The following is an 18458-nucleotide window of genomic DNA, read 5'->3' on the forward strand; positions in this document are numbered from 1 at the left end:
AATACACATAAATGGCCAAAGATGTTAAGTGAAAGGTTTCTTATTATAACATCGTTTGTGTGAAAAATGTGTGTACAACACAGATGTTCATCGGTAAGAAACTGATAAAAAATAAGTTTTTGCATCTATATGAAAAAAGTGCTTATAGTTTAAAAAATTCAATGGTACTCCATTTGCAGATACCAAAAATGGCTGTTATATTAAATTTATAAGTTAGATTGCAAAACAACATGCCAGTTGTATAAAGTATGCCACTTTTATAGACACAAATTTATAGCATATACTAGTTTATAAATTGTGTGACAGGGTATGTATATATTTTTTTGTTTTTGTTTTTGTTTTCTGAGATATGGTTTCTCTGTGTAGCCCTAGATGTCCTGTACCTCACTCCCTAGAACAGGCTGGTCTCAAACTCAGAGATTTACCCCTGCCTCTGTCTCCTTAGTTCTGGGAAAGGCATGCATTACCACTGTTTTTGTTAAAAAGTTCATGTTTATTTTGTGAGTATGAGTGTTTTGCATGTAGGCATGTATATGTACTACATGCATGCAGTAACCCCAGAAGCCAGAAGTAGGCATCGATATCATAGTGTTACAGTTATGAGCCACTGTGTAGGGCCTGGGCACTGACTTGGGTCTTCTGCATGAAGAGTATGTGCTTCTATTTAGGCATCTCTCCTATCTTTCTCTCTGACACACTCTCTCTCTCTCTCTCTCTCTCTCTCTCTCTCTCTCTCTCTCTCTCTCTCTCTCTCTCTCTCTGTGTGTGTGTGTGTGTGTGTGTGTGTGAGAGAGAGAGAGAGAGAGAGAGAGAGAGAGAGAGAGAGAGAGAATGAATGAATGAATGAATACTGGGTATCTGCCAGGACGAGTATGTGATGGTCATAGGTCGACTGTGACTGTCAGTGCTTTCCTCCTCTTTTGACATAGCATCCCTTGTTGACTAGATTAGCTGACTAGTGAGCTTTTGGCATCCCTAGAGATCTGCCTGCCTCAGCCTTGGAGTGTTGGGATTAAAAGGGTTTTCCAGACCTCTGGCTTCCTATATTTATTTTAAAAGAACAAAAATGTCCCAGCCAGTTATGGCAGCAAATCTCTAATTCCAGTGTTGAGAAGGTAGAAGTAGGAATGTAGCAAATTCAATACCAGCCTGGGCTCATGGTGTCTCAGAAAAACCTACTGGGGCTGGAGAGATGGCATAACAATTAAGAACATTGGCTGCTGCTCTTCCAGAGAAACTGAGTTTGAATCCCAGTTCCCACATGGTGGCTGACAACCATCTGTAACTCCAGTTTGATACCTTCTGACTTTTGAGGGTACAAAAGGTGATGCACAGGTTAATGCAGGTAAAACACCAATACACAATCAATAAATCTTTAAAAATATTAAATCTTACTTTTTGTGTTTGGTTTTCCAAGACAAGGTTTTTGTGTGTAGCTCTGGTTGTCCTGGAACTCACTCTTTAGACCAGGTTGGCCTAAAAAGTCAGAGATGAACATGCCTTTGCTTCCCAAGTACTGGAACTAAAGGCGTGCACCACCATGCCTTGTTAAAGTTTTTAATATACTCAAACAGAAAACCTGGGCATGATGGTGCTTACAATCTCTGCATTTGAGAAGCTAAAGCATCAGGATAATGAGATTGAGACTAGGCAACATTTTAAGATGTCTACCAAAAAAAAGTTACCAGAGAATTTTCAGTCTAGCATGTAGCTCAGAAATGGAAGCTTTTGTTAACTCTCTAGGCAGTACTTTACTATGATGACAAAGGATTCAGACCGTGGCACTGTGGACATAAAAGAGAAATTACAGGCTATCTTTCAAATGATTAGCAGTTATTTTTTAGGAGGCTGATATTAAATGAGACTTATATAATATGCAGTATATTTTCTGGGGTGTTTCCGGTTTTAGATTTTTTTACATTTACTTAGGTATTTAGTGTGCATGCACATGGACACATGGTGCAGTGTGAGTGTGGAAGAAAGATAGAGGACAGTGTACAAGATTCTGTTCTTTCCCTTCTACCACATGGATCCCAGGGATTTAGCTCAGGGTGGCAGTCTTGGAGGCAAGTGTCCTTCCCTGCTGAACATTTCTCCAGCCCTGTTTTGTTTTGTTTTGTTTGTTTGTTTGTTTGTTTTAAAGACCTCATACATTGGAGCTGGAAAGATGGCTCAACAGTTAAGGGCACTGACTGCTCTTCCAGAGGTCCCTGATTCAAATCCCAGCCCCCACATGGCGGCTCACAACTGAGTCCTTAATTCCTAGATACTCTCATCGTAGAGATACATGCAGGTACAATAGTGTACATAGAGGTAAATCCTTTTGTTGTTGTTGTTTTTTGAATTTGGCTTTTTTTTTTTTTTTTTTTTTTGAGACAGGGTTTCTCTGTGTAGCCCTGGCTGTCCTGGAACTCACTCTGTAGACCAGGCTGGCCTTGAACTCAGAAATCCGCCTGCCTCTGCCTCCCAGTAAATCCATGTATTTAAAAAAGATTTTAAAAAAATATATTGTTATTGGCTGGATAGTTGGCTCAGTGGTTAAGAGTACTGACTGCTCTTCCCAGAGGTCCTGAGTTCAATTCTCAGCAACCACATGATGGCTCACAACCATCTGTAATGGGATCTGATGTCCTCTTCTGGTGCGTTGGAAGACAGCTACAGTGTACTCACATACATGAAATAAATACTTCTTAAAAAAATACATTGTTATTAAAGATAATATTGGGAAAAAAACACAAGAAAAGAGTACAGAATTGGGATACTCAGTTTCAGGTATGATCCATTTAATTTTTTTTTTTCTTTTTTTCAAATAGAATGCCCAGTGTTTGCATGGAGATATTGCACAGTCACAAAGAGAAATTACCTTGAAAGGCTTTAGAGAAGGTAGTTTTAAAGTTTTGGTGGCAACCAATGTGGCTGCTCGTGGCTTGGACATTCCTGAGGTTGACCTTGTGATTCAGAGTTCTCCTCCACAGGTAGGACCTGGATTTTGGTTTTAGAACACTTTTATAAATATTGCTTTATTTACAGAGTATTTATTGCTTGAGTTGTCTTTATTTGTTGTTGATCTTATATCTTGTTAGGATGGTATTACATTGGCTCAGGTGTACTTCCCTTGTAAATAAGTAGCTTTATTGTTTGCATGGTGGTTTACACATAAAAGTACAGCATTCTAGAGCCAAGGCTGAAGGACACTGTATAATCCAGGCTAGCCATCCATACAGCCTGCATCCCAAACCAAACAACGATGGAGACAGCATGCACATCTCAGTAAGAAAGTTCAAAGTTTCATATACTGAACTCTAGTGCATATGAATAAATAGCCTTTTAAATTAAAATACAATCATGTAATTTCCTCCTTCCCTTTCCTTCCTCCATTCTTTCCTATATATTCTGCTTGCTTTCCCAAATTTATAACCTATTTTTTTTGTACACACACACACATATACACACACACACACACACACACACACACACCACACACACACACACACAGAATTTTTAGGACTGACCTCTTAGTACTTAGACAATCAACTGGAGGGCTCTTTCCTGAGGAAAACTTATTTCTCTTGTTCTTAGCATTCCTTCATTGTTTGTAGTTTCTTGTCTAGGGTTTAGGGCCCTGTGAGATTTCCTTCTTTCCTTTTAGGTATGTCTGTTATTCTTGTTCATGTCTTGGATAGTAGTATTTATTTATTTATTTAATAAGTAGAATTTTAGCATATAAATTACTTGTGTTGTTGTTGTTGTTAAAGTATAGAAGGAAAGAAGTTATTTTTGCCTTTTTTCAAGAAATGGTCTTAGATGGGGGCTGGAGAGATGGCTCAGGGGGTAAGAGCACTGACTGTTCTTCCAAAGGTTATGAGTTCAAATCCCAGCATCCACATGGTGGCTCACAACCATCCTTAAAGAGATCTGATGCCCTCTTCTGGTGTCTGAAGACAGCTACAGTGTACTTACATATAATAAATACATCTTAAAAAAAAAAAAGAAAGAAAGAAATGGTCTTAGACTAGGCAGGCCTGAAAGTCTTTTTTAAGCACAGGCTGCCCTCAGCAGCCTCCTAAGTACTGGAATTACAGAGCTGCACTACCAGGCCTAATTTTTTTTTTGGTGTGTGGTCCATTGATTGTTTTGTTTTTTTGAGATAGGATTTCTCTGTAGCACTGCTTGTTCTGGAACTCACTCTGTAGACTAGTCTGGCCTTAAAATCAAAAGTCTGCCTGCCTCTGCCTTCTGAGTGCTGGGCTTAAAGGCGTGCGCCATCACCTGGCATTTTTGGTGTTTTTGAGACAAGGTCTCAGCCTTAGATGACCGTAGTTTTGGGTTAATCCTCTTGCTTCAGCCTCCTTAGTACTGATGACATGTGTGCACCATTATAGCTTAATTTGCTTGTCAGGTTTATAAAATGAAGTTTCTTTTTGTATTCATAGGATGTTGAATCCTATATCCATCGCTCTGGGCGCACAGGTAGAGCTGGCCGGACAGGAATTTGTGTATGTTTTTATCAACCAAGGGAAAGAGGTCAACTGAGATATGTGGAGCAGAAAGCCGTAAGTACAGTGAAATTGTTTCAGGCTTGTTATCTAAATGATACCTTAGAAGAGAGTTTTTATATTTGTTCTCACAAATAAACCTTCCTATCACTTCTCAGCTTACGCTGCATTCTGATGTCAATCAAGTATGTAGACAGCTGAGTTTATACTAGTTGCAAGACTTTATTTTATACAGTTTTTAATGTGTAACCAGAATATCTGACATGCTCCCTTTTTCTTTGAATTTCTCCCTTGATACTAAAGTTGAAGGTGTATTAATGGTTTCAGTATCACTAAGCATTATAAATGGGTAACTAACTGATTTAATTAGCCTTGCTGTTTTAGATAGGTTGATAATACAATAGGCAGTTTTATTAAAAATTACATTTTTTATGGTCTGCACTTTCTTGTAGTTTTTCATATTCTATAAACTGCCTTTTTGTTAATGTTTATAAACTAGTATATTTACAAAATGAAAGTGGTAAGAAAAAAGTATGACGGATTGAAATCACATCCTTTCTCTATGAATCAGCTTTGTTTTGCAAGTGAAGTCCCATGATTTAACTAAGGGACAATTTTAAAAAGTTGTGTTTATTTTGTTTTTTGGAATTGATTATAGATGATTTGTTAGAAAAAGCATTCATCTGGTAGGGCTTGGAAATCTTTTTAAGTCGGAGAAATGGAAATTCAACAGACTATATTAACTTAGAAATTAACTATGACGACTTCCTTTTTCTTTAATATAATTCTTTCATTTTCAGGGAATTACTTTTAAACGTGTAGGTGTTCCTTCCACAATGGATTTAGTTAAGTCTAAAAGCATGGATGCCATCAGGTATGCTTTCTGACCTTGCCGAGTACTTTCTCTTCTGTAGAGGCTTTCATCTGTGAGCTCTCCTAGTCCAAGTGTGAGAGAATTGTAGTCAAGGGTTCTACCAGAAGACATTTAGTTACATTATTATATGAAAATGTTACTCTTTCTTTTCCCATTTCTGATTTTGTTTTTACCTTTCCCCTGTATCCTGACCAAGAACATTTACTTTTTTTTAAACCACAGGTCTCTGGCTTCTGTTTCTTATGCTGCTGTTGATTTTTTTCGACCATCAGCTCAAAGACTGATAGAAGAAAAGGGGGCAGTAGATGCATTGGCTGCAGCATTAGCTCATATTTCTGGTGCATCAAGCTTTGAACCACGATCTTTGATCACTTCTGATAAGGTATTTGGCTAGATATGGTTAGAGCTTAGCTGTAGCAGTTATATAGCACATCACTGAAATGCTGCATTGATTTCTTCAGTATATTGGGGTGGTGTGTTGCCTTTGTTTTCCTTTTTCTATCTAGAACAATCTTCTTATCTGATACACATGCCTGCACTCGAGGTAGGGAGAAAGACTAGTAAGATAAATACCATCCATGTTAACTCAACAGCTGTTATTATTCTGTAACATATATCTTATATTCATCCTTCTGTAAGCTGTTTAAAAGTTGAAACATTAAATATTTCAACTTATATCTTCTAAAAACAATGATATTCTACTTAATCACAATATCAGTCTAATCTGCTAACAGAGATGGTTTTCATGTTAATCATATCTGTAGACGAGCTTCTGTGCATGCAAAACATAGCTCGTTTGCCACGGGGAATATGAAGTAGTTTAATTTTGAGCTGTATGTCAGTTACCATGATTTGGATTTAGTTTGATAAGAAGGGTATGTGCCAGCCGGGTGGTGGTGGCGGCGCACGCCTGTAATCCCAGCATTCTGGGAGGCAGGTGGATTTCTGAGTTGGAGGCCAGCTTGGTCTACAGAGTGAGTTCCAGGACAGCCAAGGCTACACAGAGAAACCCTGTCTCGAAAAACCCAAACCAACCAAACAAAAAACAACCTATTTTACTCTCCTAATAGTAATTTATATGGTCATCCTTTAGCACTGAGTAAGTAGACTATCCCTAAAACCTCTTCAGATACCTTATAAAATGTATTTACCAGCAGAAAAGCCTGAAGTGGTAGCTCATATTTGTAATCCCAGCACTCAGGAAACAGAGACAGTAGACTTACAAATTTAAGACTAGTCCGTTGAACATAAGGGTTTTAGGCCACCTGGGATTACACCTTGGGAAAACTTGTCCCCAAAAAGAAAAGTCAATCCAATGGGTACCCCTGGCTGGCCTGGAATTCACTGTGTAGGCTGGGTTGGCCTAGAACTCACAGATTCCTCTTGTTTAGGCATGCACCATCTGGTGCATTTTATTTTTGTAGAGACAAAGTCTTGTATATCTCAGGCCTTGAAGTCACAGCAATTCTCCTGCTTCAGCCTTTCAAATACAAAACAATTTTTAGGCCAGACAGTTATAGTGCCTCTCCCAGGAGGCAGAGTTAGGGGATCTCTGAGTTTGAGGACAGCCTGGTCTACAGAGTGAATTATAGGACAGCCAGAGAAATCCTGTCAAGCTAAACAACCCAAAAAGACAAAACAATTTTTAAACTTTTTTGTTTTTTGGTTTTGGTTTTTGGATTTGGTTTTTCGAGACAGGGTTTCTGTGTATAGCCCTGGCTGTCCCTGGAATTCACTCTGTAGACCAGGCTGGCCTCAGAAATCCGCCTGATTTTGGTACAATCTTTCCTGTTCGCCCTGGTCCCCTCCTCCCTTTTTCATATTCCCCAGCTCTTCTGTGCTATTCTTCCTGATGCTTATTGCTGGTGTTTCATGTACTCTCTTACTGTCTCCACCCCAACTCCACAGGAAAGCTATGTCCAGGAGAGAAGGGTCTGTTTGTCATAAAATCTTTAGTTCCCAACGTGGTTTCTGGTACAATGTAGGAGGTAGTCACTATTTTTATGTGGTTGTCCTCCAAAAGTTTAAAGATTTTGTTGTCTTTTTTTCACTGCTAAATAACTGACTTTTTTTTTTTTAAAAAAAAGATTTATTTCATTTATGTAAGTACACTTTCTGTCTTCAGACACGCAAGAAGAGGGCATCAGATCTCATTACAGATGGTTGTGAGCCACCAGGTTGCTGGAATTGAACTCGACTTTTGGAAGGGCAGACGGTGCTCTTAACCACTGAGCAATCTCTCCAGCCCATATCTGACTTTTTAACATTTCCTTATTTCTTTACTACTTTTACTCTGAACTACTTTTTAACATTTCCTTATTTCTTTACTACTTTTCCTCTGAACTCTTCCTGTGATGTTCTGATCTAATTCTGTCTTGTAATGTGTGGAGCATAGTCTCTATGTGATCTGTAAGAGCAGTGCATAGAACATGGTATGTTAACAGTAGTCTTCTAGTATACTCTCAGAGAAGTTAGTTCCCAGTAGCCATGTTACACTGTTGGCACGCAGATACCACACAAATACTGCATGGGACCTCTGTGGGTGATTCAGGAAGCACCACAGAGTCAAACTTCATTCTCCTGCTGCTGATTTTATCCCAAATCTAATAAGACTTTTATTTCTAAAGGGGTTTGTGACCATGACTCTAGAAAGCCCAGAAGAAATACAGGATGTCAGCTGTGCTTGGAAGGAACTTAACAGAAAGCTCAGTAGTACTGCTGTGTCTCAAGTAACCAGAATGTGCCTCCTGAAAGGAAATATGGTAGGATTTTGTTCCTAAGACTTGAATGGCCTGTCCCCTCCCCTCTTTTATAAATGATTAATACTGCTTTATCTCAGTGTTGGGTTGTTTCTACTGATAAATTTGGGGGATTATATAAATGATATATTCCTTCAGAACTTTATGTCAGTCTGTTTTTATTTAAGTTTTTGTTGCTATTACTACTTTGAGATGGGATATTCCTTTGTAGCCTAGGCTGGCCTTAAAACCCATAATCATTTTATGGATGTTAGGATTGCAAGTAGATTAACCCTGTCTAAGACTTAAGTAATTTAAGTTCCTGCTGTGGTATACTTACTATGTGTAAGTATGTAACATCTGAATAGCTCTTGAAAATACAGAATATTTATTGTTCTCTGCTATTGGTTGTTAATGAGATTAATGATAGTCTTTTTCTGTGAGACAATATTTCATTACTGCCCAGAATAGACTTGAGCTCTTGCTTATTTTCCTCCTACTTCTGAGCTAACAAACATACTCCTGAGTAACTTAGAGTAAAAGGAACTTGTTACAACATTTTTGTTTGTTTGCTTTTACTTTTTTGGCACCGGGTCTCTTTATATAGTCATGGCTGTCCTGGAATTCATATGTAGACCAGGCTGGCCCACACAGATACACCTACCTCTGCTTTCTGAGTTCTGAGAAGATCTAAGGTTATTTATCTGAAATTACTACATAGATTTGTGGTAGCTTAAAAGCTGCTAATCAGATTGTTCATTAGAAATTATCTCAACTCTGTGAGAAAAACTTTCTTATCCCAGTTTTAACTTTGGAATCTTTTGCAGTGCTAGGGTCTAACTAACCCTTTGACTTATATAAGTAAGTACCATCCCACAGACCTGTTCCCAGATTCTTATTTATATATATATATATTTTTAATTTTAGCTTCTCTTTTTTTTTTTTTAAGATTTATTTATTATTATATGTAAATACCCTGTAGCTATCTTCAGACACCCCAGAAGAGGGCGTCAGATCTCATTATGAGATGGTTGTGAGCCACCATGTGGTTGCTGGGATTTGAACTCAGGACCTTCGGAAGAACAGTCAGTGCTCTTAACTGCTGAGCCATCTCTCCAGCCCCTTATTTATATTTTAACGAAATCAGAAGGACCATTTTTATTTGGATTATTTGTTTTTGTTTTCTTCCTGAGACAGGGTTTTTCTTTGCATCCCTGGCTGTCCTGAAACCCAGAAATCCACCTGCCTCTGAATGCTGGGATTAAAGGTGTTTTTCACCACCACCCAGCTAGAAGGACCATTTTTTAAATATTTTTTGGAGGGTTGGGGTGAGGGAATATTTAAGACAGTTTCTCTGCCCTGCAGCTCACTGTGTAGACTAGGCTGGCTTCAAAACTCAGCCTGCCTCTTTCTCAAGTGTTGGGATTAAAGGTATGCGCTACCACTACCCAGCTAGAAAGACCAGTTTTTAAGAGATACAGAACAACTGTAGTGTCTACAAAAATTTTCTAGAGAACATTCTAGGTACTTAAAGAGTCTTACTACCTAGATTTAGTTCTGTCTCAGACTAGAAACTACATTACATATTTTAAATCATCTATACTTATTTGTTATCTGTTTTGATCCTGTAAACAGTCATGGAATACATACTTCTAAGAATAAAATTCAATACATATTTAATAAGAAAAATTAACTCATATCTAAATAAAAATCTTGTTATTTTCCTTTTAGGGTGTTTGCTTTGATGTTCCTACAAGTGAGTCAGAAAGATTACAGGTATTAAATTTTTTTACTTATTAAGTAGCTGAGTATGTTTTTTAAAAATAGTTTTGGAAAACATATGGTGTCATTTGTCATCCTTAAATCAATTAAGGAAGTCCTTAAGATGAAATATTGTTTGACCCATAATTAAAAATGTATTATAGGTACTTTCAAGTGTAACGGTTAATTGGGAGGTGGAGAAATGGCACAGTGCTTAAGATCACATGAGAGGACCTGGGTTCCATTCCCAGCATACACATGGATTCACAAAACCAGAGATCTGGCACCTTCCAAACCATCTCCAAGGCCGGTGTGGGCAAGCCAGTGAGACCTTGTCAACCAATATAGAGTAAGCCAAGGACTGGGCACCTGTGTTTTTATTTTAAGATGTAGCTGTCTTCAGACACTCCAGAAGAGGGTGTCAGATCTCATTACGGATGGTTCTGAGCCACCATGTAGTTGCTGGGAATTGAATTTAGGACCTCTGGAAGAGCAGTCAGTGCTCTTAACTGCTGAGCCATTCCTCCAGCTCACAACCATTTTTTTTTTTTAATATTTTATATTTAGATTTTTTCTGTTGTTTCTTGTTATTCTTTGCTGTTCTTAGGTTGGAAGCTAAGCTCTTACACATGTTAGATAGGTTATCAGTGAGCTCCCCATCCACCATTCCCTCCCCCAGCCTTACTGAATTATTTACTGGGGTGAGGTGGGGTGTATTTCTGTATAGCCCTGTCTATCCTGGGACTTGGTCTGTGGGCTAGGCTGGCTTTGAACCCAGGGATCTATTTTGCTTTATCTCCTGAGTGCTTAGTGAATATTTTTAAAATAAGGTCCATAAAGTTAAGACGTAATTTGGTGTGATTTATAACTTTTTCTATAATGTTTAATTTGATTTATTGAATAGAGGAGTCCACTAAATTCTTATAATCCAAAATTTTGTTTATGTCTTTGCTTTTATGTACATTTGGGGGAGGTAGTGTTGAGGCAGAGTCCTGGTATATAGCCTAGGCCAGCTGGGAGCTCACTGTATATTCCAACTGGACCTTTATACGTACCTGCCCAATATCTAGTTTAAGTTAATGGTGTTGGACCATTTATTTCATTATCTATGTATGGTGTAGGACTGTGGCCATATATATGAGTTCAGAAGACAGCTTGGGTCTCTCCCGCCATGTTGGCCTCCAACATAGAATGAAGTCACCCATGTTGCTAACATGCACCTCTACCCCAGAGCCATCTCTGTACTTGTTTTTTGGAATCGTTAAAATAGTGTTGATACAAGTGGCCAGTGAAATGGCCCAGTGGTTAAAGGTGAAAGCTGCTTGCTGTGAATTGGTTCCCTGGTATTCCTGTAAAGGTGGAAGTAGAGAGCAAACTCCTCACAAGTTGTCCTTAACTTCTGTGTACATGCCTAACACAGATACATGCAGACAAAACAGCCACATACATAAAAGTTTTAAAAAAAAGTTTAAAGAACTGTTGTGGATCCTTCTTTTAAAAAAAGTTAGGAATTGAACTCCATGCCCTTATGAATGCTGTGCAGATGCCCAGTCCTCGGCTTACTCTATATTGGTTGACAAGGTCTCACTGGCTTGCCCACACCTGCCTTGTAGTAACTGTAGTAGCCTAAGCCGTCCCTGAACTTAAATGTTTCTGCATCAGCCTTGTGTCTAATGTTGCTTCTGGTTCTGTTGATGGACTTGCTCAAAATACTTCACTGCTTATTAGTGGTCTGTCTCACACATTGCTTTGTCCTGAGAAAGTGAACGCTGTTTAGAAAACATCTAGGTAGACATTTAGGATCTTGGAATGCATCTGAAAGTTTCTCTACCCTTGATCTTAGCCTGAGGACTGAGAATCAAAAGGAAGTTTAAGATCAGAATTTGAGCATGTTACAGTGTTGCCTATTTCCTGGTTTCCACAGTTCTCCGCACTTCCAGCTAGCTGCTAAAGGGGATGAGAAGAGGGTCTTCTTGGCTCGCTTGCTTGCTTGTGGGCTTGTTGTACACGTCTGTTAATCTGGCATCTTGTTTTAACAGGCAGAGTGGCATGATTCAGACTGGATACTCTCAGTGCCAGCCAAATTACCTGAAATAGAAGAATATTATGATGGAAACACATCTTCTAATCCCAGACAGAGGAGTGGCTGGTCTGGTGGCCGGTCAGGCCGTTCAGGCCGGTCTGGTGGTCGATCTGGTGGCCGATCAGGTAGACAGAGTCGACAGGGGAGTCGGTCAGGAAGTCGGCAAGATGGTAGAAGACGAAGTGGGAACCGAAATCGATCAAGAAGTGGGGGCCATAAACGGAATTTTGACTGAGTGTTTGATAGTTAATCTTCCAGTGTGAGCTTGCCTATTTCTGTCTAATCATGTATATTATTCACCAAAAATTAGATCATCATAGTTGAGGTATTTGTCTGTAATTTGCAAAGAAGTTGGTCGTATTTTTTTAAAAAGTATTTCACAAGAATGGTTCTAAACAAATCTACTTATCTGGCTATACCTTTGAATTAAAAAAAAAAAGTCCTTTTATTGTCTGTTTCCATTCTGTGTTAAGAGTTTTCTCAATGTAATTTTTAAAGATTTCTAAGACATGGCAGTCAAGTTAACCTTAAGGTTTCCTGTAATCTACAAAATGTGGCTTATTAGGCCATTCTTTCATGTGATGAAGGACAAAACTTTTTCCACATTAAGGGCTGGTAACTGGTGACTTGTTTGATGAAGTTTACTGGTGTAACTTTATTAAGTTTCAGGTAGATTGGTGTGCAAGCAGTGTACGTTCCTTTATTTATCAATCATATTGAATGTCTGTATATCTACTCTCTGGTAATCACTAGATCACACATTTATAAATGGGGCACAGGCACTCATTTTATCCAACTCATTGTCTACAATCAACCAGATACAATAAACACGAGAGAATAAAGATTGAGACAAAAGCAGGTGTGGAATGCAGAGGGCTGGGATGTGCCTGTAGTAGGAAGAGGAATTCAGTTTTGTGATTGGTTTTTTTTTTTTTTTTTTTTTTTTTTTTAGGTTTTTATTTTTGAGTCTTTTATGTAGTCTAGACTGGCCTCAAACTTGGACTGATTACCACTGGCTAGATGACTTTGGAAGGGTGAGGGCTTGCAGGTAGAGAGAACAACAACATATACAGGAAGTCAGAGACTCTCAGTCCGGTTTACCTGTAGTAGATTAAGAGCAAGATTGAGTCCAGACTTGTGTGTCCAGTGTTTAAAGCCGTATCTTTATTGTTAAGGAGTCCCATTTTTACTGAGGACAATGGGAAGAACATTACAAAGGTTTTAACAGGTCAGAAATCATAGATTAGGGCTTTTTTAAATGTATGTATGCGTGTTTTGTCTGTATATATGTCTGTGTACTCTTTGTATGCCTGGTACTCTTAGAGGTGTTGGATCCCCTGCAACTATAATTACAGATGTTTATGGAGCTATGGTATAGGTCCTTTGGAAGAGCAGCTAGTGCTCTTAACTGTTGAGCCATCTCTCCAGCCCTGAGGAGTAACGTGATTAGGTTTGTATTTCAAAAAGATTGCTGGCTTCTTATGTTGGAGGAGGGCTAGACTGAACATCAGGAGACCTCTGAAGAGGGTGTAGGAGGGCTTGGCATATAGCTGAGTGATAGAGTGCTTGCCTAGTTTATAAAGGGAAGGGCTTAATTCTTAACACTGAAAGAAGTTGTAGCAATAACTCAATGTAGAGGGAAGCTGGTGGCCCAAACTGATTACTAATATTTTATGTGATGAGATCCAGTGCATTTGGAGAGATCTAAAATCATAGCTTGATAGATAGTGGAGTAGAGATTTAAGCCCACAGAAGCCTAGTTTCTTAACACAAAATTGCATTTGGTGGATATTAGAAATACAGTTAAGCTGGTATGGTGGTCCATGGTTTTAATCCTGCAGTCAGGAAGCAGAGGCAAGTGGATTTCTCTGAGTTTGAAGTCAGCCAGATCTGCATAGTGAGTTCTAAGCCAGTCAAAGCTACATGGTGAGACTCTGTCTCAAGAAAGAAGGAACGTGGCGTATTACAGAGGGGCCCAGGAGATAGAGTTGTTAGGACTTAGATGTTGCTTGGACCGGACGATGAAAGGCTGGAGGATGCCAGATTTCTGTCATTAGGGTATTGACACTCATGAGGCAGAAGCAGGCGATCTCTGGGTTTGAAGACAGCCTGGGTTATTCACTGAAACCCTATCTCGAAAACCAGAAAAACAGCAACAAAAGGGATACTGAGACAAGGAAGTAAAGTTCTATGGAAAGGAGTAAGAATTATCAATCATTATCAATTCAGGTGTGTGTGTAATCATGTTTGTATTTTCTTTATTTATTTTGGTTTTTTTCGAAACAGTTTCTCTGTGTAGCCCTGGCTGTCCTGGAGCTCACTCTGTAGACCAGGCTGGCCTTGAACTCAGAAATCCACCTACCTTTGCCTCCCAGAGTGCTGGGATTACCGGCGTGCGGCACCACGCCTTGAAGTCTTGAAGAGATAAATGGTGGACAGTTGGTGTTATAGATCTCAACCCGGAGATTTCTTGCAGAGATACAGATTTGGAAATCCTTTGCTTTTAATAAAATGGAGTATGCTAAAGAAACCAAAAATCGGACTTTATGCACAAATAAAAGTCATTTTACTCTAAAAAAAAAGTTGTATTCAACATAAATACAGTTATGCAAGGAGAGCATTTTAAGAATTAAGATTGTAGCCAGACAGTGGTGGGGCACGCCTTTAGTCCCAGCACTTGGGAGGCAGAGGCAGGCCAATGTCTGTGGGTTCAAGGCCAGCCTAGTCTACAGAGTTCCAGGACAGCCAGGGCTACACAGAGAAACCCTGTGTCTCGAAAAAACAAACAAAAAAGAATTAAGATTATACGTTTCATACATAAAATGAAGGAGATCCCATTGACAGGAACATTGAGAAAAAGGCAGAAAGCTAGGAATGGCAGGCAGCCTTTCACAGGGAATAAGGAAACAAGTCTGAGTTTGTCAACAGAATTGCCAAGGTCTTACATAAAGAACAACCAGTGGAGTATTGAGAGGAGAAACCATTTAGTACTAAGCAAGAATAGGAGACTAAGCCGGGTCGTGGTGGCGGCACACACTGTTAGTTCTAGCACTTGGGAGGCAGAGGCAGGCGGATTTCTGAGTTTGAGGTCAGTCTGGTCTACAGAGTGAGTTCCAGGACAGCCAGGCTACACAGAGAAACCCTGTATTGGGGGAAAAAAAAAAAAGCAAATCCAAAAAACGGGGGGGGGGGGGGGGATGAGGTGGTAGTTAGGGCTTTTGTGCAAGAGGGGGTGTCCCATCAGTGGGAACTCTACATGGAATAGGATCCCCATCAAAACACAAGCGCGAGATCAAGGACAAAACTAGAGAGTTTAGCTTTAGCTGGGTGGGAGCAGTACCTTTCTGTATTTTGTCAGAAAAACAAACGTGTTTGAGTGTTGTTTTTGAGGTAAAAAGTAGAGGTTAGCTGGGTGGTACCCAGGAGGCAGAGGCAGGTGCATCTCTGAGTTCAAGGCCAGCCTGGTCTGCATAGTGAGTTCCAGGACAGCCAGGTCTATACAGAAAAACCCTGTCTTGAAAAAATAAAAAGGCCGAGGTTAGATTGGCAGTGGTTGCAGTGTGAAGAATGAAACGATGAGTTCCCTCAGCCAGAGCGGTCTCCTTCGTTTTGTGTGGGCGTGGAGATGGAAGCAGGTCGCTGAGCACAGGAGGGCGGGCCCCTCTCCAAGAGGTGAGAAGATTGACAGATCACATACACTGAGCAGCCTTGCTGCATAGTTCATATCTGTGGCACATAGACTGAGGAGAGAATGAAGACAGTGTAGTGGGGCAGAGATTGAAGGGCTGTGAGAGCCAGAGAGATTGAGGTCTGAAGAGTAAGGGAAGGGAAGATAAGTGGGAGGAGCTGCGGGGAGTAGCAGCCTAACTAGGTGGGCCCAAAATGGAAGTGGAATGTAAGCTAAAATCCTAGGAGTAGAGCCTCAAACTAAAGAACAGAACTTAAGTGCCCTGCAGCCAACATAGAAGTAACTGAGGTGGAGACAACTCCAAGTCTGTATTGCATGGATGGCAACTCTGGGTTCACCTGTGAGCAGTTCCAGGAGCTAAAAAAAAAAAAATAATAATAATAAACACTTCAAGACAGACCCTAACCCTAAGGAGGAGACTCTGGAGGCTGTGGCTGACACACTCAAACTGACAAAAGAAGACATTAGGATTTGGTTCCGTTACCAAAGGCTTGAGATGGAGCTCATGCAGTTGTCTGAGACCCACATGTCTGAGCTGGAGTCAAGGGACCATACCTTCGGGTCTCACTTTGTTGGAAGCTGTGGGTCGAAGTTTGGCCTAAGAGTTTAATGTACCTCTGGCCCAAGCATTGGGAAAGGTACTCCATACCCATAGGTTCCTCCAAGCAGAACCCCGAGGAGTCCACCCAAAATGACCCTGGAATCCCCAAAGCTATGGAAGTCTTACCCTCTCTTCTGGGTACCATGGCAGAGATGTTAATGTTTTTTCAACTTCTCGGGGGAGTGGGCAGTTGGGTTTTATGTCTGTCGATGGCACATTAGTAATAAACCTAGCTATTCCCAAGGGATGGGGCTGGGGGGGGGGGTGGAGATTAAGGGAAAGGCCAGAGAGATGACTCGGTGGTTAAGAGCACAGTGTTCTTGTGGAGGACCCAAGTTCCATCACCAGCACCTGTATCAAGCAGCTTGTAACTGCCTGTTAACTCTAGTTTCAGGTGATCTGATACCCCTCTTTCCTCCTGCATACGCACACACTCATGTACACTCACATGTACACATACGGGTAATGGTTTAAAAGAATATGGATTAAAAATTTTTTTTAAGTAGGAGTAGGCCAGGCGTGTTCTTGCATACCTTTAATGGGTGAATAAGGAAGAGGCTGGTGGGTCCCTTGAGTTTGAAGCTAGGCTGATATATACATAGTAAATCCCAGGCCAGCCAAAGTAATAAATATATAGTGAGACCATGTCTAAAAAATGGAACAGTTAGAAAACCCTGTATGTAGACTGGTTGGGAACAAACCTGCTTAATTGAGGTTGAAGGACTGGGAAGTAACTGTCATGTTTGTGGACAGTGAAAGCTAGCAGGAGGAAAAGACAAGACTGTGGAAGAAGATTTGACCCGATTCCAAAATGTCAGTGAAGGGTAGATTTGGTTAAGTTACTGGAAGAGGAGGGTTGTGGAGTAACAACACCAGTTATGTTCAGTTTACAAGGCCTTTTGTGTGAGAGTGAAGCATAGTGTGTGGAAATGGGTTTTAGGGGAGGGCACTTAGAATGTGAGGAAAGGAACAGTAGGAATATGAGGAAGATGGAAGGGTGAAGTCTCCTACACCCAAAGAGGGGAGGCATGTACTGCTAGAGTAAGTCCTGGTTGGGAACCCATGGTTTCCAAGATGGAACTAGTAGCATTAATCTCCCGTTCCCCAAAACCAGATGCATGAAGCATTAAAACCTTCCTACAAAAATCCTGGGCAGTACGATTAACTATAGATAACTAGACTTGAAAAGTTGTATGTTGAAGACATCCATTATCCATACATATAAGAGTTCCTTGCACTCCCACTGTAGAATTCATAATTTCTCTACCCTCCTCCATAGGGTTAGCAGGCCCTCAATCATAAGGATGAGGCAGCTAACTAAGAAGATTGATTAACCACCAGAAGGAGATCTGTATTTTCCCCAACTTATTTGGAGGACTAGGAATTTAAGCTGTTTCAGCTTGGGTTTTATTGCTTTGCAGAGATACCATGACCAAGGCAACTCTTGTAAACGACATTACATTGGCAACTGGCTTGCAGGTTCTGAGGTTCAGTCCATTTTCATGGCAGGAAGCATGGCGGAGTTCAGATAGGTATGGTGCAGGAGGAGCTGAGAGTTCTACATCTTGATCTGTAGGCCACCAGTAGACTGTCTCTCAGGCAGCTGAGATGAGGATCTCCAAGCCCATCCTCACAGTAACACTCTTCCTCCAACAAGGTTCACTTACTCTAACATGGCCACACCTAGTAGTGCCACCCCCTGGGTCAAGCCAAGCGTATTCAAACCACCACATTCCACTCCCTGGCCCCCAAAGACTTGTTCAAATATATGAGTCTGGGGTCCATACGTAGCCATAGCATAATGAGAAATAGATCTAGTCCAACTTCAAAAGTCCCCATAATCTATTACAGTCTCAACAATGTTAAAAGTTCAAAGTCTCTTCTGAGGTCCAATCACATAACTGTAATCTATAAAGTCAAAATCAAAAAGCAGATCACGTACCTCCAACATCACAGGATATACAGTATTCCAAATGTCATAGTGAGAAAATACTGGACCAAAGCAAGACAGGAAACCAACTGATTAAACTCAAACTGTCTCCGTGTCCGATGTTAAAGTGCTCATCAGATCTCCAACTCCTTTCAGCCTTGTTACTAGCCTATCTGGCACTCAGCGGCAGCATAGTTCTTTTGGGCAGGTTCCCCTGCCTGTTATCTTTCCTTGGCCCCATCAATAACACCTTCCTTATTCTGCATCCTGATCTCAAAACATCTTTG

At 40.3% G+C, this 18458-nt stretch overlaps 1 protein-coding gene across 4 annotated transcripts in view; it reads left to right on the forward strand.

Moving 5' to 3' along the window:
- Window positions 1–12411, forward strand: part of Ddx50 (DExD-box helicase 50) — a 32180-nt gene extending 19769 nt beyond the window's left edge. For 3 of the 4 annotated variants that reach the window (XM_052164642.1, XM_052164645.1, XM_052164641.1), the window contains 7 exons: window positions 2814–2975; window positions 4434–4553; window positions 5297–5370; window positions 5593–5752; window positions 7998–8132; window positions 9840–9884; window positions 11909–12411. In XM_052164642.1, coding sequence (XP_052020602.1) covers window positions 2814–2975; window positions 4434–4553; window positions 5297–5370; window positions 5593–5752; window positions 7998–8132; window positions 9840–9884; window positions 11909–12187 — 975 coding nt within the window. In that variant the 3' untranslated portion in view covers window positions 12188–12411. The remainder of the gene's footprint in view (window positions 1–2813; window positions 2976–4433; window positions 4554–5296; window positions 5371–5592; window positions 5753–7997; window positions 8133–9839; window positions 9885–11908) is intronic. The other variant, XM_052164643.1, reaches the window with a different exon arrangement.
- Window positions 12412–18458: the final 6047 nt, after the last annotated feature.

Source organism: Apodemus sylvaticus, chromosome 19 (genome assembly GCF_947179515.1).
Source record: "Apodemus sylvaticus chromosome 19, mApoSyl1.1, whole genome shotgun sequence".
Classification (NCBI taxonomy): Eukaryota; Metazoa; Chordata; class Mammalia; order Rodentia; family Muridae; genus Apodemus; species Apodemus sylvaticus.